The sequence below is a fragment of the Hoplias malabaricus genome, chromosome 15 (genome assembly GCF_029633855.1).
Source record: "Hoplias malabaricus isolate fHopMal1 chromosome 15, fHopMal1.hap1, whole genome shotgun sequence".
NCBI classification, from domain to species: Eukaryota; Metazoa; Chordata; class Actinopteri; order Characiformes; family Erythrinidae; genus Hoplias; species Hoplias malabaricus.
The window spans coordinates 13,249,955-13,271,913 of NC_089814.1; the positions used below are offsets into that span (position 1 = coordinate 13,249,955).

The 21,959-nt window shown below is 40.5% G+C and overlaps 3 protein-coding genes across 6 annotated transcripts in view; 1 reads left to right on the forward strand and 2 right to left on the reverse strand.

Moving 5' to 3' along the window:
• Positions 1-2,398: 2,398 nt before the first annotated feature.
• On the forward strand, positions 2,399-4,897 carry ndr1 (nodal-related 1). The gene is made up of 3 exons (XM_066646225.1): positions 2,399-2,852; positions 3,475-4,220; positions 4,414-4,897. Exons 1-3 carry the CDS (start codon positions 2,669-2,671, stop codon positions 4,564-4,566), a joined length of 1,083 nt encoding a protein of 360 aa, XP_066502322.1. The 5' UTR covers positions 2,399-2,668; the 3' UTR covers positions 4,567-4,897.
• Positions 4,898-4,951: 54 nt separating this feature from the next.
• eif4ebp1 (eukaryotic translation initiation factor 4E binding protein 1) lies at positions 4,952-12,207 on the reverse strand. Its single transcript, XM_066646226.1, has 4 exons — positions 12,007-12,207; positions 11,739-11,875; positions 6,538-6,729; positions 4,952-5,714 (listed from the first exon to the last, which is right to left on the reverse strand). The coding sequence occupies exons 2-4, from the start codon at positions 11,872-11,874 to the stop codon at positions 5,683-5,685; spliced, it is 360 nt and encodes a 119-aa protein (XP_066502323.1). The 5' UTR covers position 11,875; positions 12,007-12,207; the 3' UTR covers positions 4,952-5,682.
• A 1,380-nt stretch (positions 12,208-13,587) lies between these two features.
• ank1b (ankyrin 1, erythrocytic b) overlaps positions 13,588-21,959 on the reverse strand; it is a 107,098-nt gene continuing 98,726 nt past the window's right edge. For 2 of the 4 annotated variants that reach the window (XM_066646008.1, XM_066646007.1), the window contains 4 exons: positions 20,198-20,828; positions 18,773-19,055; positions 18,566-18,646; positions 13,588-16,993 (listed from right to left, as the gene is read on the reverse strand). In XM_066646008.1, coding sequence (XP_066502105.1) covers positions 16,886-16,993; positions 18,566-18,646; positions 18,773-19,055; positions 20,198-20,828 — 1,103 coding nt within the window. In that variant the 3' untranslated portion in view covers positions 13,588-16,885. The remainder of the gene's footprint in view (positions 16,994-18,565; positions 18,647-18,772; positions 19,056-20,197; positions 20,829-21,959) is intronic. The other 2 variants (XM_066646010.1, XM_066646009.1) reach the window with 2 other exon arrangements.

The window sequence follows — 21,959 nt, forward strand, 5'->3', positions numbered from 1 at the left end:
CCTCCCTTTGTTCTTTACATTCTATGTTGAATATACTTTGCAAAACAGGTTGTTTTCAGAAGGCAAATGGATGGGAACTCTCCAGATGTGCCACCTGTGGATGCAGCAAATAACTGAAGACCAACAATACACTATGTTCTGCATTTTGACTTTGAATCTGCAATAGACACAGAGCGGCACGGTGGCTTGGTGCGTAGCACACTCGCCTCCCAGCGCTGGGATCTTGGGTTAGAGTGCCATCTTTAGTGGACTTTCCATGTTCTCCCTGTGTCTGCATAGGTTTCTTCCCACAGTCCAAAAACATGGAGGTTAGATGAATTGCCTTCTCTGATAACTGTCCTGGTGTGAATGAATATCTGTATGTGTGGGTGTGAATGTATGTATGCCCTCAGAAGAAAAAAATTAGACATAGGTACACGAGTTGTCTAGGGGATACTACTGAGATATTTTTTTGATTTGACTTTCCTCTTTAGTGTCATATTTAGGAGGCTATACATTTATGAGTCTTAATTCTTTTTTTATTTCATTACAAATGAACATTTATTAAAAAGGACAATGAGGACCCTCTCCCTGGGGATGGAGTGATATTTACAGTACACACTTTAGGGGACTCTACCCAGAAGACATTTACACTGTTGGTCATTGTTTAACCAAAATATACCTTGACAGCACCCCTTACGTCTGACAGCGTATCCTATGTCCACCAAAATGGTTTTGCAGAATGATTTAATGTTGTAGAGTATCAGGCAAGCTCAGAGTTCATGTATGTCAATAGGACTTTCCATTTTAGTTGATTGGCTTCCATTATGGGAAACTCAGACAAGATCAAGGGGCCTCATTCATACCATTAATTCATCTAATCTTCTAAACTGGGAGGGTGGCGGAAAACCATGTTGATCTCCATGTTAATTACCAAAGCTGGAACGTATTCTAGCGCAGGTGACTTGTACAGTGACCAGCTTTCTTTGTGGTCAGCTTTGGTTGAAATCATGTGCAGCATCACAGCTGCACTGGCTTTGGCTCCATTTCCGTCAGCCTTGGCCAAGCATTTCATAATCACACAAAACCAAATTCCTCTGAAAAAAAAAAAAATTACAAATACAAGTGCCAGGAAATGAATTAGTGATGGAGTATTTTTTGGAATGCCAAGTTTCACTGAAGAGTAATCAAATTCTAATTCAAAAGCATATTAATTTGAGAACGAGACCATTATGACTTCATTTTTACACACCAGACATCACTTTCACAACTCAGCAAGCAGCACTCAGACCTTGTAACACAGTGTCCCCTATTGGCCATTTATATAAAATCATTACTTTTGCTCTTATGAACAAACAAAGGGAGAGTCGAGCCTCAATCTCATCTCTACATGGAGGATGCAGTCAGCAGAATAACATCCTTCTATTTAAAGCACGTCTCTAAGACAATGTCTTGAAACACTGTATGATTTCAACAGAACCTGATACTTTTTGCAAAGTGACAGGCCATGATCTCTGACTGGACATGGGTCATTGGGAAATGAAAGAGCAGAGGTGCGTAAACAGAATCCACAGACAACTCTGTGTACTGAATCAGGATTCAAATAAACATGGAGACAAGGAAACAAAAACAATACAGTTTCTAATTTTTGGGGGGCTTTAAATCATTCATGTCCACATTTATTTATGTTTAATGAAAGGAAACTACAAATGAATAAATATATCCTTTATTTAATGTATGTCTTAGGTGATTATCTAGCTGTACTTATTTCAATTTGATTAGTTATTTTTAAGCTTTTATTCACAATTATATATGGATTTCCTGTAGCTTTGTTCAACTCACAGCTCACGTTTTAGTCACAGTTTCATCAAGCTGAAGATCTGTGGGATAAGGGAAATTTAAAGTCAGATATAGATGAGTTAATTAGGCAAGGTCTATTGTTTAATTTTCACGCACTATAACATCACCTATAATAAGGTCATATCTGTTGATTTCTCTTGATCTAATACTAAAATGGATTATGCAGGTGAAAGGACGTAAATAATAGCCTAGAGAGTTTAAATGTCACTGACCATATATAATGTTGCTGGTCTGTGTGGTCAGTGAGTGTGGCTAGGTTTCAAATGGCACTTTGGTGGACCTATGGAGGTGGGAAAAATACAGTAAAGCCCAACAGGTTCCTTTCAAAAGAAAAAAAAAAGACAGTAAAATGCAGTAGGTTAAACGAGGAGGCTCTTAGTGACGTCAGCGTTATGATTATGTTTTTAATATGCTGAAAAGTTAAAGTAACAAAGGTGGCGTCCCCTATTTTCATGCAACAGAAAATTCAATATCTTGTTTTTTCTGCCATTAATCAAAGTGGAGCTTATGAATTGAGCTGCTCCACTGAAGTCATTGTTGTTGGAGCGTGTAGTGAAGATTGACGGATTGATGTTTTCACACCTCTAGTCCACACTAAAAGGGGGCTCGGTTTCGGTGCAGCAACGACCCTCGTGAGACCTCCAGCCTCCTTCTGAGCCCCTCAAAGACCCTGCAGATGGCACACGGACCTTCAAAAGACCACTGGTCACTATAAGTAGCCAAGTCGGCCTCAGAGAAACCAAAACACAACATTCTCCGGGATCCACCCCTAGGGAAAACATCTATTCTATCTCTCCGCTCGCCACAGTCCTCCATCTTACTATCGGATATGACCTCTAAAGCGATGTGGCTGATCTGCGGGGTGGTGCTGGTCATCTTTTTGCCCACAGGGCGATGTGGAAGCCCACCTGCGAGACAATTCCGCTCCTCTTACCCGCTCTACATGCTGCAGCTTTACCGCGGAGACCAGACTCTTCACCACTCAGACTCAGTGCTCAGCCTCCAGGCCCACAGTGAGTAACTTCCTACACTCTTATTATGGATTCTCTCACTTAATCATATGTGGAAAAAAATAATCAAATTATATATAATTTTTTATTAGTTATTTTCTTCTCCAAATTATTTTAACATCTACGAATTTAATAATTATATTACTCTTTATTTTTTTGTATTTATTTATTTATTTTCCGGGGTTTTTTTTTAACGAGTTTATATATATTTAAATTTTCGTATTTTACTTAGTCATTTAAAAGTTCGTATATAATTGAGTGATTACACACAATAAAAAATTTTAACAATTCAGTAAAAATGTTGAGAAGCATTTTAGCCGTTAGTCTGGGCTGGTGTGTAATGGCCGTCTTTCTTGCCGGACTTGTTTATTAGGCTGTTTGGTCAGTGTGTATTAGCTTAACATCAAGGTGTCTGCATTCAAAGCATTCTGGCTTCGTATGAATACACAATCTGACACTTCAGGCCTTAAGCTTTATTAACTGCTCGGCTGCCAATGTGTTAAAACAGTCTTTTCTGGCTGTTAAGCGCCGAACATTCATTACATAATTAAATAACGTCTGGGCTTGTATTAAGAAATAGCCCTTTGTGGAATAGTGTTCTGATGCTGTTTTTTTTCTTGTTTAGGTTGCCACCAAGTGGGTGACAAGTGGGCAATCACTTTTGACATGTCCTCCATCTCAGCCACTGACAATGTCCAGAGGTCAGAGCTTCGGATTCGCCTTCCTGAGTTTTCCACCTCAGAGAATTCTGTAGTGGACATCTTCCATGCTCCTAAAGGCCAGTGTGAGTCCTGTGCTGAGGAGCGTCTTTACCTAGGTAGGCTCAAACCTTCACCGAGCCTATCATCATCTTCACAATCGTCCTGGAGGGTGCTCAACATGACTCTACTGCTGAAGTATTGGCTGCACCAGGGTGGACCCATGCCTGTCCAGGAACTGAGCGCAGGGTTGAGCCAGGATCTCCAACCCATTCAGCATCCCACAGCCAACAGGGTCATGATGGTGGTTTACTCAAAGCAGGCGCAGAGAAGAGCATCAACTCTTATCCGCACAGCCGAACACTCAAAGTATGTGGCTTTGGACCGGCTTAGTGGCAACAATGGGCATGGTGCCCGACGACACAAGCGGAACCACAGGGTTCATACGAAAGTGCGTGAAGCAGCAGGGCTGGGTTTACCCATCAGTCCCTCCCAGCCAGAAGGTGAGAAGAAGCCCCTGTGCAGAAGAGTAGACATGTGGGTGGACTTTGACCAGATTGGCTGGAGTGAATGGATCATATATCCGAAGCGATACAATGCCTATCGCTGCGAGGGAACCTGCCCTACTCCGGTGGATGAATCCCTAACTCCATCAAACCACGCATACATGCAGGTAAGGAGTCCTCTATGCGAGGATTCCCAGTCCCAGACTAAATAGGATCTTTTTTTTTCATATATATATATATGATTTTTTATTTTACTATGAACCCATTCTCTTTTGTAATAAACTCAATGTCTGTGATTTATCACTGAATAAGATGCTAACCTTTTTTTTTTTATCTATCTTTTTATCTTATCTATCACAGAGTCTTCTGAAGAGGCACCATTCAGACCGTGTACCCTGTCCCTCCTGCGTGCCCACACGCCTAGCTCCTCTCTCCATGCTCTACTATGAGAACGGGAAGATGGTCATGAGACATCATGAAGGCATGGTGGCAGAAGCATGCGGCTGCCAATGATCTTCAGACACTGAGCCAACACAACTTCAGCACTTACAATGCCTCTACTCCAGAAAGACTTCAGCACTGAAGAAAATACTTATTACCGATGCAGATCATGTATGAAAGCATTAGAATTTCTGCATTTATATTTATTTATTTAACATAGCCCTTTTTTTTTTACAGTGATTGTGATGGCATTATTTGCTTGAGTGCTTTTCCACTTGAAATCACTAACTTTTCCCCCAATGCCTTACTTTTAGTGTTGATGAAATGTTTGTAAATAGAAAATTGTGAATTGAAAATGTATTATTTTATGCATAACTAATAAATTTTAAATCTTATTAAAATCTTTCCTGTGTTTAGTGAAAGTCATTAGCAGATACACCACATCAAAGTCAAAACATGAATGAATTCAGATGTGTTTTTAATTGCTCATTTGCAGCAATTTTCATATGCTTCAATGTCTCTCGAGGAATAACAGGGCACAATATATTCCTTCCATTTCAATTGAAGGGAAGTACATGGCATAAACAAAATAAAAAAGTCATTTTACATTCTGTTGAATGACACTTTAGTTGAAAGTACTTTTCAAAAGAAACACATTTTTTCCCCATTACAAAATAAATGCTGCCAAGAGGAAAGGTAGTGGTCAAATTATCCTTTGTTATCTTGTGCTAAACCTTTGAGATATGGTGAGAAGGTACTGGGTCTTATGTGCTTCCAGCTCATGATACAAAAAGGTTAATTCAAACAAATCACTGGTCCCCCCCAGTGGTCACTTAACAAATTACACAAGCTGTATCAAACTTCACGTCGAACAACAAGTCAGAAAGACCAGTGGACAGTTCCCCGAACAGCAGGGTGCTTGGGTGGCACTACCTGAAAACTCTGAGCTAGTGGCACTTTTAGGCACAGCATTGGGTGCTGATGTTCATAAAAAATAATGGCTTGTGCGTGTCTTAATTGACAGCATCATTAAAGAGAAAAAACTAAACAAAAACAGCAGATAATGAAAGAGGGTGATGACATGAATGGAGTAATCTTCTGTTTCACTCATCCATTCAGGGCACAGTCACCATCACAGTAATATTCCTCTCAGCCATCTTCTCCTCCGGGTAAATGGACTCTTCATTGTTAGATGTCCATTTCAAACTGGGCATCCTCTCCTGGATGTAACAAAAACCCAATTGGACAGCATTCATGCAAAATGTAACATAAGCAGAACTGGTCAATTTGTAGTTTACCAGCTGGAGCCTGCATACATTCTCTCTCACATGACCAGTTAAACAATGATGCAATTTTTGCGCTCCTACCAAGAGATTCACTGCACACCAACTACCCTGGGTCAATATTGCTGTACTATTCAAAGAAATCAATAACCACTTTGACTAGACTGTTGATAAATCACTTGTAATCACTTAAAATTTGAGTGACGTGTGTTTGTTTGTTTCATACAATGTGGATGTAGACAGTGGCTTTCGAGTGGTTTCATGTACAAAAACCAGTCCTAATTCATTTTTATACGGTCACTTTCCAAACCACTCTTTATTGCTTTGATTTAAACTGATGGTGTCCTTAGGATCTGTGTATGTCAATGACCTCTCTACTGACTGACTGCCTGCCATGTCTGAGGCTTTGTTCTAAAAGCAGTCTATAACGAAACATTCATTGTGGCCTCAATGTTTACAGGCAAGGCTAAACTGCTGTTGGTTTGAAAAGCATATTATATGTGTAACCACTTACATTTATAACTTTCCGAAATTTAATTAAAAACATGCTGTTTTCAAATTTAGACTGAGCTCTGAAAGGTAGGGTTTGTGTAGTCTTCATAAAAAACAAAAACTGGTGTTAAATGATATATAATATAATAAGTGATATTGGAAGTGTAAACTGCATTTATGACAAATCCAAATCCTGTACATTAAAATCTGTAAGTATATGATATAACAAAGTATATTCAGTGTAATGTGGCAGTACAATATACGTTACCTGCACCCTTGTCCACAGGAGGACTGATGTTGTTATTGAGAATTTCTTGTGCATGGACCTTGTCGTTGTTGACAGTAGTTGTTGGAGGGCTGGTCACCCCTGGAATGTCCGGGAGGCAGCAGGGGGGTGTGCGAGCCAACGGGGAGCTGCGACAGTCCAGCAGGAACTTTCGGTCATAGATGATTCGGGTGCCTATGAAATTGAGATTTGAGGTGTCAGTTATACTGATCTAAATCCAGTTTTGCACTTTCTTTTGCAGTGGCCAAACCTAGTACTTCAGCTGAGGTTAATACACATGCTGAGCTGTTCTAAGTGTCAGCTCCCTCTCCCAATCCCCTGAAAAGGTAGGGTTGCACAACATGAAGGTCAGCTCATGAACGTAGGGTGTGTCATTCTTGCCTCATCTCACTTTGACAAGTGATTCCTTACAGGTTTTGACTTGTCCTTATTAGTTAACGTACAATATACCTTTACCATTTTCATTTTTAAATTATATATAATATAAATATCTAAATTAAAAATTCTGAAAGGCTACGGGGATATCTGACAGGCCAAACAAAAAACAAATTAGAACAAGGCCAGCGCAGAGAGAACACGCTATCAGTTCGGACGCTATCAGCCATGTCAGTTCAACATTAGCTTTCCCACACAAAAACACAAACACACACCTTTGAACTACAGTCCATCAGCTTCGAATGTAAAGACCTGTGTGTCAACACGAGTGGCCAGCCCTCAGTGACACTAAAAACTGAGTATCTGTTTAAAAAATAATTTTATTGGAAGAGAAATGCCAACGTAGCTGAATTTTTAGTCATGCTGAGCGAGGTGATATCCTACATATCGCCACTGTCCAATTAAAAACATGTATCTGTCGATTTTCAGTTTATGGCATCATTTGAACCCATCAGCTGCATGAAAATTTGAACCAATAGAAATGCTCCAAATTTACTTTGAAAAAAGAATAAAGTCTATTCAAGTACACATCCACTGGTAGTTAAGAAAGTTTTTTCCTTCTCTTGTTATTATTTTGTGAGATACAGGAGGTCCTCGGGTTACGTCAGTCCCGAGTTACGATGTTTTGTGGTTACAACACATCTCCCGTTTACTGTATAAAGCCTTGTTTCGACTTAAGTGGTTTTGCGTCGTAAACGCCGTAACGCGAACTTCGGAACGGCGGAAGAATACACGGTTATGCGGCTTGGGACCGATGAGGACGCTGTCACCCCAGTTGCATTGTAGGATAAGTGCTTACAGTACGTTATTTACGTACAGTATGTACATATGTTCTGACTTACACTGAAAATCTATGTAGGAACAGATCAACGTCGTAAGTCGAGGACCCCCTGTATAAGTTCTTAATGGGACAGCGATGATATTTATTTATTGCATCAAAATTACTAGAAGCCCAGAGCTTCACAAATGCTGTGCTTTCTACAAAAAGTTGTGTGTTAGAATTTATACATTTTCAAAACAGCTTGGGGGAGAAAAAGTTGTAGCTCTTGTACCATCAGGCTGAGCAGCTAAAGAAACAGACGTGCCGGACAGTGTGTTCTGTCACATAAAAGATATATATTTATTATATCAACATTCACTTCAAACATATAAGAAACAGAGTTCCTGTGACAGAAAAATGTTTTTAAGTCTAAACTCTCCAAGCTTTCACTCACAGTTCCTCTTGAGAAGAGCACATATGCAGAGGAATTTAAGTGTTCTTACACAAATTCAACTTCAACCAAATGTAAAATCACACGCAGCTCTTATAGCATAACTAAAAAAAAATCCAGTGCCTTTACTTGACTGCTGAATCACTACAGTAAAGGGCTCATAAAAGTTATGGAAGTTCTGCCCCCACAGCTGTTTACAGCGTTACAGGAATCTGACAGACAACAATCACCTTGTAAAACAGTGAGCTGGGCAAACACAGCCTATACATTCATTCTTGTGGGTGTGAAACAACCAAAGAGACAAAACAGAAATAACAGAAGACTTTCTGTGAGGGAGAAAAGAAGAACCGAATGACAGTAAGTGAGGAAACATTAAGAAGTCACATGCCAGCAACAGTCATCTGCCATAAAGCTCCAGATGTACTTTTTCCATATCCTGTTATTAAGATAGAGTCCAATCTAAAACTATAGCAGAAACCATATGCTCAGGGTGGTGTCACTGTGTATGTCACTAAGAGTAAGTGTGCTTATGGCTGGAAGGACCGCAGGAACATACTCCTGTTGCTTGGAGTATATAAGAGTGGCTGCCACCAGGCTCTTTGGTCATAACAGATGCATTCCAATTAATTGCAAGCACTGAACACAGATGATTGTAAACCACAGAGATATATTCAGAACATACTGTTCCTAGAGAAACAGGATGCTCTGTATCCCCCAAGCTGTACTAGGTGAACAATGCAAACATACATATTATTATCCAAACACCACTTTTAAACTATCCATTCCATTTCATCCTATTCTTCAAATGGTAAGGACAACCACAGAGGACGTATAGTTTGAGCCACCAGCCATTCTCAGTGCTGCAGTGACACTGATGTGGTGATGGTTTTGTGTTATTGTGCTTTGCTTTGACATGAGTGGATCAGGCACAGCAGTGCTGCTAGAGTTTTTAAAGCCCTCTGTGTCACTACCATACTGTAAATAGTCCACTAACCAAATATAGCCGGCCAAAAGTATCCTGTGGGCAGCATCCTGTGCCAACCGATGGACTAGAGGACGACCAACATAATCTGTGCAGCAGCAAATGAGATACTATCTCTGACTTTACATTCACAAGGTTGGCCAACAAGGTAGGTGTGTCTAACTGTAGACAGTGAGTAATATCAGTGCATACACACTAACGCACCACCACGTCAGTGTCACTGCACTGTTGAGAATGATCCACCACCCAGATTATACCTGCTCTATTTTGTCACTCACTGTGGTTAAACGGGGCAAAGAAAGTATGCAACTGTAGAACTACAAAATGCTCCGGCATAGCAAGTGCAGCCGAGAGAATGGACAGTAAATGTAGAAACAAGGGGATGGTCATAACATTACATCTGATTGATCAGTGTGCATATACATACATGTGTTATAGAGACTGTTTTAACCCAGTTGATCAGTGCTGGTCACTGGATGACTACCTACTCTCATCACTATTTTTTTTGCCATTTTGTACTGTGTATATTGCTGTTTTATGCTTGTCTTTTGGCATTTGTTTTGGCATATTGTACTATTACACAATTTTATACTGTTATTTTATAGTATTATATAGCTAACTCAATTTGAGTGGGTGAAAGAATGAGAGAAACAAAATCACAGAGCATTGGCATATGAAATTATCGGTTACATGAAGTGTATAAATTCTAATAAACATAAAAATTAGGTATTAAACTAAAGAACACATTTCTCAGATTTTCTACTTATTTAAATTTTTAAGGTATAGGGGCAGGGTTAGAAATGCTCAGTTTCAGAGACAACTGTCATGAGTTGTTCACAGTGATGGTCAAAGAAAGCAGACTTCAGGTCTCGCCAATTGACAACTGCACACTTTCAAACTTATATATATATATATATATATATACATACATACACACACACACACACAAACTGCTCAAAAAATACAGGGAACACTTAAACAACACAATGTAGCTCCAAGTCAATCACACTTCTGTGAAATCAACCTGTTCAGTGAGGAAGTAACACTGATTGTGAATCAATTTCACCTGCTGTTGTGCAAATGGAACAGACAACAGGTAGAAATGAGAGGCAATTAGCAAGACAACCCCCATAAATGAGTGGTTCTGCAGGTAGTGACCACAGACCATTTCTCTATTCTTATCCTTTCTGATATTTTGGTCACTTTTGAATTTTGTCAGTGCTCTCCCCCCTAAATGTATCAGGAGGCGGTGTCTACAACCCACGGAAGTTGCTCAGGTAGTGAAGCTCATCCAGGATGACACATCAATGCAAGCTGTGGCAAGAAGGTTTGCTGTGTCTGTCAGCACAGTGTCCAGAACATGGAGGAAATAACAGGAGACAGGCCGGTAGGCCGCACAGCCCTCCATGTCTAGCCCGAGGTACCCTGACTGCCATTAGGTACCAGGATGAGATCCTCAGACCCATTGTGACGCCATATGCTGGTGCAGTGGGCCCTGGGTTCCTTCTGATGCATGACAATGCTAGGCCTCATGTGGCTGAAGTGTGTCAGCAGTTCCTGCATGATGAAGGCATTGATGCTATGGACTGGCCTGCCCCTTCCCCAGACCTCCACTAACAGTTGCACCACAGAAGGTCCAGGAGTTGACTGATGCTTTAATCCAGGTCTGGGAGGAGATCCCTCAGGAGGTCATCCGCCACCTCATCAGGAGCATGCCTAGGCGTTGTAGGGAGGTCATACAGCACATGGAGGCCACACGCACTACTGAGCCTTATTTAAATTTGTCTTGAGGAATTTCCACTGAAGTTAGATCAGCCTGTAATTTGATTTTCCGCATTTATTTTGAGCATGATTCCAAATCCAGACCTCCATGGGATAATATTTATTTTGTTCTCGATGCATTTCACTATGTAATGAATAAAGTTTTCAACTGGAATATAACATTAATTGAGATCTAGGATGTGTTATTTTAGTGTGTGTTATAGGTAGGATGGTGAAAGACATCGTACTTTACATTACACAAGGAAATCTTTGTTTACCAGGTTAACTGAACTATTAAGTTAACTGGCTATTTTTCCTAGAGATGCAATGTAACCACGTCTGAAGTCAATACAAACCACTGCAGAGAATTCAAAGTTGGTAAAGCTCTCAAATAAACATGGTCCTTCCAGACCAGAGAAGCCAACATGATTTTGTTTACCACTGAATAATATAGATATATTGAGAGAAAGTCGATGGAGAGGACATTTGCATAATTCTGCTTTAAGAAACCCTGGGCAACGGACTGGAAGACGAACAAAGAACAGAGAATATCAGACCCGTACCGACAGACAGGACAAAGAGGAACACAAACAAACGTCACATACCACCACAGACAGACAGACACACAGAGACAGACAGACAGTTTGACAGCAGCGCAGAGAAAGAAAAACAGTAGTAACGTTAATCCTCAAGCTAACTATAGAGAATGCAGCGGTGGGGACCGTGCAAAGACGAGAAGCACAGTAAGATTCAGGGGGCCGAGCTGCAGAAGGAAGAGTTTTATTCAGCGTTACCTCCGGGGGTCGTGCTGAAAAGGGTCCCTCCGGGGGTTGTGGAGTAGTCCTGGGGCATGTGGGCCGCGTCGCTGATAATCACTCTCCTGGTGGCAGGTATGGCCCTGCTGGTGCTCTTCTCACTGCTAACAGACATCCTGAAAAAACAAACCAAAACAAACCCTAAAACCAGAGTTAAACAGGAGAGCACAGCAGGCCACACGAATACAGCGTGTTAGCAATAGCAACCTTTAGCAAAGCCCACTCTCCACCAATATTAACGCTTTACCTTCTCCGTTTATTCCGCCGTACGACGAAGTCTACATATAAAAATAAATAGATCTAAATATTCAAACTCTCTCCACTGCATTCACACACTCACGCTCGCAAACGAGCTCCAACGCCTAGACTGCTCCACGAGCACGAGGACACACTCTCTCTCTCTCTCTCTCTCTCTCACTCACTCTCTCACACTCGCTCCAAAAACTGAACAAAACCACAGCAGTTAAAGCGCTATTTAAAACCTCGCACAGCACAGACAGACGCGATGGCGCCCCCTCCGGCGGGTAACGTCAATGCACAGTGGGATTTGTAGTTTTTGATTGCGCAGCTATTTCTTCCTTTCCTATATGTTTATACGAAGGTTATAATGTGCCTTGTTCTTACCTGTTCTAGACACAGTAAAACAATTAATAATAACAAATGTGTAATATAACCTTACAGTGGCACTGCAGATGGGTCATTGCCACATAGCTCCTGGGTCTCTGGACCCATTCCCTGCCTTGGCCACTGCCCATGGGTTTTGTTTGCTCTCCTCTGGCTGCTCCAGTTTCCTCCCATTATTAAATAAATAAATAAAATAAAAATAATAATCAATGCAAGTGTCCACTGGGCGAGAGGTGAGTGTGTGAGGAATGAATGAAAACAAAAGGGAATATATATCCCCCATCTCTTACTCATTCATTATCTGTAAGCACTTATCAAGTTCAGGGTCACGGTGGGTCCAGAGCCTACCTGGAATCATTGGGCACAAGGCAGGAATACACCCTGGAGGGGGCGCCAGTCCTTCACAGGGACACACACACTTTTGAGTCGCCAATCCACCCAGCAATCTGTGTTTTTGGACTGTGGGAAGAAACCGGAGCACCCGGAGGAAACCTACGCGGACACAGGGAGAACACACCAACTCCTCACAGACAGTCACCCGGCGCGGGAATCAAACCCACAACCTCCAGGCCCCTGGAGCTGTGTGACTGCGACACTACCTGCTGCACCACCGTGCTACCCTATCTCTCTTACTCTGTTAGCTTAATTTTTGCCAATATATAAACTACAGCAAATGTGTGTGTCACCCTGTGAAGGACTGGCGCCCCCTTAGAGTGTGTTCCTGCCTTGCATCCAGTGATTCCGTGTAGGCTGCAGATCCACTGTGACCCTGAACTGGGTAAGTGGTTACAGACAATGAATGATTGACTGAATGAATAAAACACAACAAACTGTGTACCTCATAGAAACAATGCATACACTGCTTGTTAAATGCAAAGCAAGTCCTTTTTAGCATTTCTGCAAATAGTATGGCTAAAATGTGACCATAGAAGATTTGCTCTATGCCATGTACATTCCTCAAAATTTAATGAATGAGCATTACAAATGTGCATAGATCAAATTTACCCTAACAAGATATTTTCTATCAACATAAGGGCTTATAACAAAGCAAAGCACTGTCTGTGCACATGTCTGCCATAATTAATAACTTTGAGTAGGTTTAGGCCAGTTTTATGTGCAACATCAGTTTGGTTTGACACACACACACACACACACACACACACACACACACAGTTAAAGGCCACTCCCAATATGTCACATTTTTCTTTATTAATTTTTGTAAATGGTCTGAGCTGGTGTGCAGGGTAAATGATCTATACATATATTCATGTCAGAATGAATCTGATTAAAAGGCTTGTATACATATTCATGTTTGTTTTTCTTCTCTCAGGAACAATTAAAAAAAGAAAAGAAAACAAGTCCAGATAGCTACAAAGCCTCTACATTCCCCATGATATGGGTATGTTCTTATAACTTGATTCTAGCTAGTATGCTCAAAGTACATCCATAACAACTCTAATAAGGGTGCATAGCATTCTAATTAATATATATTTATATTTTTGTCATATATTTATACATATATTCTTTATTAAAAACATCTGTTCTGTGCATGTGTGCAGTTGCATTCCTTAGTACAGAGTAATATGATATTGCGTTAATATTGTCATTTATCCATTCTAAAGGAGTATAGGTGAACTCTAGATTTTTGCAACAGTAACATTTTACATAAACTCATTGTAATACATCATAATTGTAATGTCCTTTCATATTGCGTGCCCTTTTTTTTCTTTAAAAAAAAAAGGACACCAGGTCCTCGCCTTCCCCCCACTTTGCCCTTGACCTCCTGATGTTCAGGCATGCGTCCATGGACTTTTGTCTAATGTAACAGGGCAAAGGTGCTGGACCAGCTCAAGCTTAATTTGAGTCAGAGGAAGCCCAACCAGCCACCTTCATAATTCATTCTGCATTAACTAATGCCCCTTGCCCTGACCCCAAAGTCCCTCAAATGACACTAGTCATGTTCCTGTAGATAGTCATACTGTAGGAATAATCTCTAAATAAGTGGCAAAATGTGGAAGAAAAATCATTTGTTAACACAAACCTGAGTGAGCTATGGAGGAAAAAAAACAACAAAAAAACTAAAAGCTAAGATTATAGTGAGTGGAGGTGAGGAATCACACAGGAAACAGTTGTCACTCATTCACCACAAAATTAATACCTAACTGGACTTTTTTGATGAGAAAATACAATCACTTTTCCATTATCCCCTATACTCCTTGATTCAGCAATTTTGTAAGAACATTCATTCATTCATTCAGTCACTTATTCATTCACTCCAGAGTATCAGAAACATGATTAAAATCTACTGAAAACAGAAATAAATGCTTGTGTGAATATGTAAGCATTTGTGCTACATTTGAATACAGAGCCAAAACACCATGTTTCAGCGGTCAAGTCATATAAAATTAAGCCTTATGATTTACTGAGCCGACAAAGCTCGCTTTCCAGCTTGCAGTTTTAAGACATCGGTATAAGGAGTCCGTTCTTCGAACTTGAGTTCATATGAATGTCACATTCTTGCATACTTTGTGACTTTTTGTATTCATGCATGTATTAATATCACTTGAATTGTGAACATCTTAGAAATGCTACTCAAATGTTGGGTAAATACAATAAATTCTGAACATACGCAGGCTCTCTCTCTCTTTCACACACACACACACACATACACAGACACACACACACATGCTCACCCACACCCACACACATACCCAACTGTTTACCATGTTTGTTATTATTGCTTTGGTAGATTAAGCTTACATTAGTGTTCACTTTGCTTGGGCTCTCCTCAAAAGTCAGTACATGTCAACATAAATATGTAAATGTGAATATGATGTCATATGTAATAGATACAATTACAAAGAATTTTTCATTTACTGTAGATTTATAGGTTTGTGTGTGTGTGTGTGTATGAAAGACAAAGCGAAAGAATGACAGACAGTTGTGAGTTCACAGTTCAGGGGTCAATTATAAGGTGGACTATCACAGTGCTGTCTGTATATATTTATCTGTCTATGTTTACTGTACATCTGAATGGATGTTACTGTATATTCAAACCTCATCCTGCCGTCTACACATTATGCTGGAAGTAGCTCAAAGTGTGCACCCAAGCTCCACGTGTCTGTGCTACAAGCTTTCATTTGTCAGTAAGGGTCAAAAATAATAATGCACAGGAAATGAAATATGTGCTTGGACCCCAGGGCAGGGCCATAGAGAAGCATGAGGAGCAGTGTGAAAGCAGCGCTCAGTGCTACATCAGTCACTAGAGTCAGTCCACTGGAGTTCAGTAAACAGATATAGAGCTACAGATATAGATGGCTAATAGATAGGTGAGGGGTAAAGACTCAAAGATAGAGAGATAAAGCACAGAACAAAGTGAGGCATGCTCTGACATACAGAATTTGAAAATCAAGAAAGAGACCAAAGAGAAAACAAAATTGCAGAGTAATAAGAGAAACAGAAACACACCACAACAAAGGAAAGATATAGAAGAGAGAATGGCAGATTATTAGACAAAGAAAATGCAAGACAGAGTGACTGTAATAGTGGAGAGGGACATTGGGGTGTTGCACTGCCACATACAGACCAACACACAGCAACACAATCTCCAGCTGAAGAACCATATTTGTTTTTTTTTTATATTCCCTCATCTTAGGGGGGAGCCTTTAGATTCTGACCAGGAACTACATTTAAAAAAAAAAAAACATGGCAGACTGTATCAAAAGAACACAAACACATTTCACAAAGGGGATCAAAAAAGCCTGGAAGAGCACGGAGGGCTTATTCTCATTCACACACTGAACGGGCTCTCAACGTGGCAGGAGAAGAACGCTCAGTGCCAAGCAAGAAGCAAGTAACACATGCTTTAGATAACGGACACACACACGCACACACGGACACACATTCACATAGCATAGAGTGCATATAATCACATATAGTAACAGTATAAAGGGCCCATGTAAATGAAGCAGTGATGGGCTCAGCATACGCTACGCTGCTCTGTGTTTGTTGAGGAAAAAAAAGAAGAAAAAAAAAAGGAAAAAAGTACTGTTGCTTTTTTTGGCTGTGTTTTTCTGAGATGACCCTCTCTTTTTTTTTTTGACTCCTTTTTTTTTTTTTTTTGGGAATGAAGGTCCAGTAAGTCCTGTGCGGTCCTGCAAATGGTCCTTTACCATGTACCATTTTAGTTTATAGATAATGACAGCTCAAAGGTCATAGGTCATGCACCAGCAATCAATCATGCGTTTACAGTTGACAGGAAGCACTTTTTGTTGCTTTTTATGTTTTTTTTTCTTCATCTTTTGTACAAAAAGATCATGCCCTAAGCTAGTCATATGTCATTTTTTTCCCGTTGTTAAAAATGATACAAAACTACAGGTAGATGTCCATTTCTCAAGCGCTGCTCCACGGTCATTCCTGTAAGGTTTGGTTTTTCTTTTTCTTTCCTTTTTGAAGAGGTGGCAGAGGGTGGGATGTGGTGGTGTTTTTTTTTTAAATTTCTTTCATTTAGTGCTTTTTCTCCCATCGTCTTGCCTTTCATGTGCCCCTCGTCTCGTTCTGTCTCCCAAGTGTGTTTGGGTCAGGGGTGATTTGGCAGTGGATGTCCGGCCCTAGAGGACAGCAGAAGAGCTGCAGTTAATGAAAATGAGCGCTTCATTACTTTGAACATAAAAATCAAACATTAGATTTACACTTATGGCCTTTGTTACAGAGATATTGCTAATGCCTGGCTTTGACTGAATGTTTATCCATTCCTGCTATCTATAAATGAGCTGTGACTTACGTATGTCGAAAATGCACTGTTGCCTGACTTTGTGCTTAACTGATTATTCTATCTTTACTAAAGAACTGACAGTTCAGTCCTGCTCTGTCTGTCCCATACCTTCAGGACAGTAAGTCTTAGTTTCAGTGCTTTACTCTCCGCAGACTGGTGTGCTTCACAGCCTGTGCTGCCCTCTTCACATCCACACCCAGCTAAAGCAGGGAAGGAGGGAGGGAGGACAGGGAGAGATGGCCTCAGACAAGCTGACATAATCCCTACAAAACTAATGGGATTATAACTAGGGGTAGGAGAAAAATTTGATACAACACTATGGTAATATTTTGGGTGCAATTATAGTATCAAAGCACTGATACTATCACTGTTCAATAATTATTTATGTTTTTAATATGTATTAAGCTCATTGTTAGCCTAACAGGATGCAGGAATTGGAATGCCGCTGCGGTATATATAAAATGACCCTTACCCTAAAAGGCTTTGAACAATGGTGTGTACTGAATACATGTCTGAAAATGTGTGAAGTCTTTAGAATCTTTTATATTTCTGCATAAATTTGATCTAAACCTTTGTCGTCTCCACCAATGTCTGTGAGTGGCAAAAGTATGCAAAGCTTTCAGTATCTGGTGTGACCCCCTTTGTGCAGCAATAACTGTAACTAAACATTTCAAATAATTGTTGATTAGTCTACCACAACAGCTTAGAGGAATTTTAGCTTCAGCTCTTACGTTGAGTTTCCTTCCACAAAATGCATGCTTTGAGTCCTTTCACAAAATTTCTATATGGATAAGTCTGACTTTGATTTGGCCATTCCAACACATTAATTTCTTTTGCCAGTTTTCCACCCTAATGAGCATCAGCAAATCTTCTTTTAAGGTCCTTCTAATGATACAATTCCAAAAAATTGTTGTGATGAACAGTTTGAGAGATCCCTTTTCTTTAAATAAAACAGGGCACCCATTCACACCTGATTGAAAAATTCCCATTGATTGAAAAACCTTGCTCTGTCACCAGTAAATTATCATTCTTAAGGTTCATATACTTTTGCCACTTACAGATATGAAATATTGGGTAATTTTCCTTAATTAATAAATGGCCAAGACTAATAGTTATGTCTCAGATGTTTTATGTGTTTCTTTTTATCTACTTTTTGGAAAATCTGTTGAAATTTTGATGCAAATGAATGCAGACATAGAAAATTCTAAAGGCTTAATAACTAAAAATGACTTGATAGAAGTCAAAATTCATAATACATCAAAATGTCTTGCTGCAATATTTAGCCGCTCTGAAACATGCAATAAACTTTTCTCAGGTACAGTGGGATGCCAGGTGAATCTCACCCCTAGTTATAACATCAGTATGTATCTGTTTGCTAACTTTGTAACAGACAAATGGAGTCTCCCACCTTGGTCATGACATTGCCATGCTCATCTGTGAACTGCTCCTCACTCAAACGCTCACTGGTGAATTCTACTTGCTCATCTCTCTGCAAAGAGAAGCAGCCAGGTGTTATGTTCCTCAATAGCAAAAAGCTTGTGTTGAAACATATTACACCACTGTTCAAAACAACTGTTCAAAACTGTTATTACACTGGACAGGGCAGGGGACACACCTGTGCCTTCCTTCTGTCCTGGTCCCATACCCGCAACTCCCCTTCCTGGTGGGAGAAGCCCAGCCCTTTTTCAAAGGGCTGAGTTCCCAGGAGCCTCCCACGCAGGACCTCCGAATGGCCTGTGTCACGTACCGGCGTCAGCAGGGATTCCTGGGCCAACTGGCTCTGCTCCCGCCCTGAAGACCCCGTCGCCTGCCTGCTTTTGGACTGTGACCAGCTGTGCAGGGATTCTGAAAAGGAGTCCTTCTCCTGGACATATGGCTGAAATGCACCACTGCTTAACCTGAGACACAAAACACACAAACACAGCACTGAAAGTGATATTTTCTACTGTTAATTTATTTATTTATTTATTTCAAGTGATGTTAACCAATCCATGTCCTATTCAACCTGAATTCTAGTTGTTTTTAGTTGTTTGTTCTAAGAATTGTAAACGTACAAATTTCCAGAAATGTATTTTTGGCATATTTCAGATATAAATATATTAGTGACAAAATTCCAGAAAAATTGTTTGGCTGACCAAGTTGGTTTTTATTTAGTATAAATATTTTTGCTTTTTATGCCTGAGCATAAAAAAGCCCACCCCAAAATTTTTTGGGACAGGCACAATATAATGTTCACAGAAAATTCAACTTACAATCTGAAATTCTGTAATAAAAGGAGAAAGCCACAAATCAATTCTATGCAGAAATGTGTTCTCTGGGCCCAAGCTCATCTCAAAAGACAGTGGAAACATGTTATAGTCAGATAAGTCCACATTTAAGCTTGTTTTTATGAAGAATACAGACATCAAGTTCACTTTGTCAAAGAAAGAGTCCATCTACACTATTATCACTAACTTTTACGTGCTTGAAAGTTACATTTATGTGGAGGTGTATGCTGGGATTTTAGAGAAACATCAAGGCATTATTTTTTTCCTGGGAAGTCCATGGTTATTTCAGCAAGACCTTACATACTACAACAACATGACTTTATAGACAGAGAATGCATGCACTTCACTGGCCTGCCTGCAGTCCAGATCTGTGTCCTATATTGCAGCATGAAGATTAGTATCAGACACCCACAGACTGTTGAGCAGCTAAAGTCTTGTATCAAGCAAGAATGGGCAAATATTCCACTTTCAAAACAGCAACAGTTAGTATCCTCAGTTCCCAAAAGATTAAAACGTGTAATTAACAGACAAGCTGATGTAACACAGTGGAAAATGTTTCTGTTCCACCCTTTTTCAAGTATATTGCAGGTTTAAACTCTAAATTTGTTAATATTTACAAAACACAATGAACTTGGTCACTGAAACTGAAAAATCTCTAACAATATTTTGACGATTATATTTTTTTGTATTCAGTAATTTGCTTGTAAATTATGTTGTTTTGTTTCCATCTAGTCCCAAATTAAACTAAAGTGTAGTTCTGCAGAGTCCCTCACCTGTCTCCATTGTGCTCAAGTGCTCGGGTCAGGCCGGTCCTCTCACAAAGCTGAGCGTATATCTGCTGCCCTGTAAGAACAGAAAACTTTTCCTCTGAGCTTGAACTTGCCCCTCCTCCACCTGCTCCTCCTCTAGCACCCCCTGCCACACTGCAGCCTGCCACCGTCTCTGCCCTCCTCCCCTCCGACCTCTGACCTCCAACCTGCCCGTTATGGTTGGCTTTGGGGATGGCTCCCCCAGCTACTGGATCGTGCTGTATGTCCTCTTCGTCCACCTCCTCCTCTTCCTCCTCCTCCTCCAGCTCCATGATGGAGCCGCTGGCCCCGCTGGCTCCGCTGCTGGGACGTCCCAAACTGCTGCAGGGTAGGCTCAGTGTGTTCGCCTCAGAGTCATCGGCCCGGCTGCTGCCATCCAGAGACGAGTCCTCAACAGTCACCAGGGACGGACTGACACCTGCTGGCCACACCTGAACGTCTGACATCTCCAGCATGGCCTCCTCCTCAGTGGGGGCAATAGGGGCACACTCCAGACTCGACACCTCCTGCCAATAGGGCTCCACGCCCAGGGGAGAAGGCAGGCTGTACTGCATGGAAGCCGGCGAGAGCAGCTCCTCCTGCACCAGCCCGTAACCTGAGGAGTGGTCAGACAGAAGAGGCAACGCTAACACCACAAAGACAAAAACGGGAGTGTGGGAGGAGGGCCTGAATCTCTTTCAGTGCAGGAACAGCTGCTGCGCCATAACAAAACCTCGTAATTCCATTTTTGTGTTTTATTAAAGAGTGAAATCTAAGAGGTCAACAAGATTTTTAGTTTTTTAAGCCAAGATTAAATGCATCATGAAATCTCAAACTTCACCATGATTTAATTTTTCTGGTTTTCTGGACTATTTTTAACAATGAATGTTGGTGGTGAGAGCTATCAAGAGATACAAGAATCCATGACCAGAGGACATTGACAGTCTGCAAAATAATGACCGACACACCACTCAGCCTGATTTTATTAGAATGTTAGCACAAATGCATGGTGTTATATAAGGTGCTTTGAGTTTAAAGTTTATCAGCACTGTCGAAAAAAAGGAGACAGGATTTTTCTGAATTTTGTAAAATATCAACTGGGCATGTGGCATGCTCTTTGTCTTCCTCTGTTTGTATTGTTCAATGAGATGTATTTCCTTTATTTCCTTTCCGACCAATTAGACACCTGCCAGCTTACATAAAGTGCCATTCTCCTTCAAACAATCTGGAAAAAATGCAGTGGGATTTTACATATCTTGGAGAAGCATGTATGATGGTGGACCAAGAATTGGTCATGACGTAACTGCAGATCAAATAAGCACTGAATACACTAATGTATCTGGAGGAACTACAGGGTAGTGAAATGTAGGCAATTAAAAATATGTATGATTTTCAAAAATAATTTCTTGGGCCAAAAATGTAACCTACTTCTCAGATTTTCATAATCAATTGTTACAACTCAGAAAACTGACCAAAAATGATGCAGGCCAAGAATGCCTTAATACTAATGCAATGACAATACAGTTATATCATGTTTTCATATCCTAAGGTTCCTACTGGCCTAGCTGAGGACAATTAATGTGGACATTTTAAAAGTAAACCTTTTAATTTTAACTTTCATAAGCAGGAAACAAGCTGAAAAAACTTTTTCCATTCCTGGTTTTGAAATACGAGGTTGTCCTATGACACTGATGATGTGCATTAGGGTGTAGTGCGGGTAAGGAAAGGCTGTGGCACTCAATCAACA

Coding starts and splice junctions, on each gene's coding strand:
- eif4ebp1 (XM_066646226.1), bottom strand. CDS start 11,874: ATGTCTGTTAGCAGTGAGAAGAGCACCAGCAGGGCCATACCTGCCACC. Junction 6,730..11,738: donor TTTCAGCACGACCCCCGGAG/GTAACGCTGAAT, acceptor TCAATTTCATAG/GCACCCGAATCATCTATGAC. Junction 5,715..6,537: donor TCCTGTGGACAAGGGTGCAG/GTAACGTATATT, acceptor TGTTACATCCAG/GAGAGGATGCCCAGTTTGAA.
- ndr1 (XM_066646225.1), top strand. CDS start 2,669: ATGACCTCTAAAGCGATGTGGCTGATCTGCGGGGTGGTGCTGGTCATC. Junction 2,853..3,474: donor GCTCAGCCTCCAGGCCCACA/GTGAGTAACTTC, acceptor TTTCTTGTTTAG/GTTGCCACCAAGTGGGTGAC. Junction 4,221..4,413: donor CAAACCACGCATACATGCAG/GTAAGGAGTCCT, acceptor TATCTATCACAG/AGTCTTCTGAAGAGGCACCA.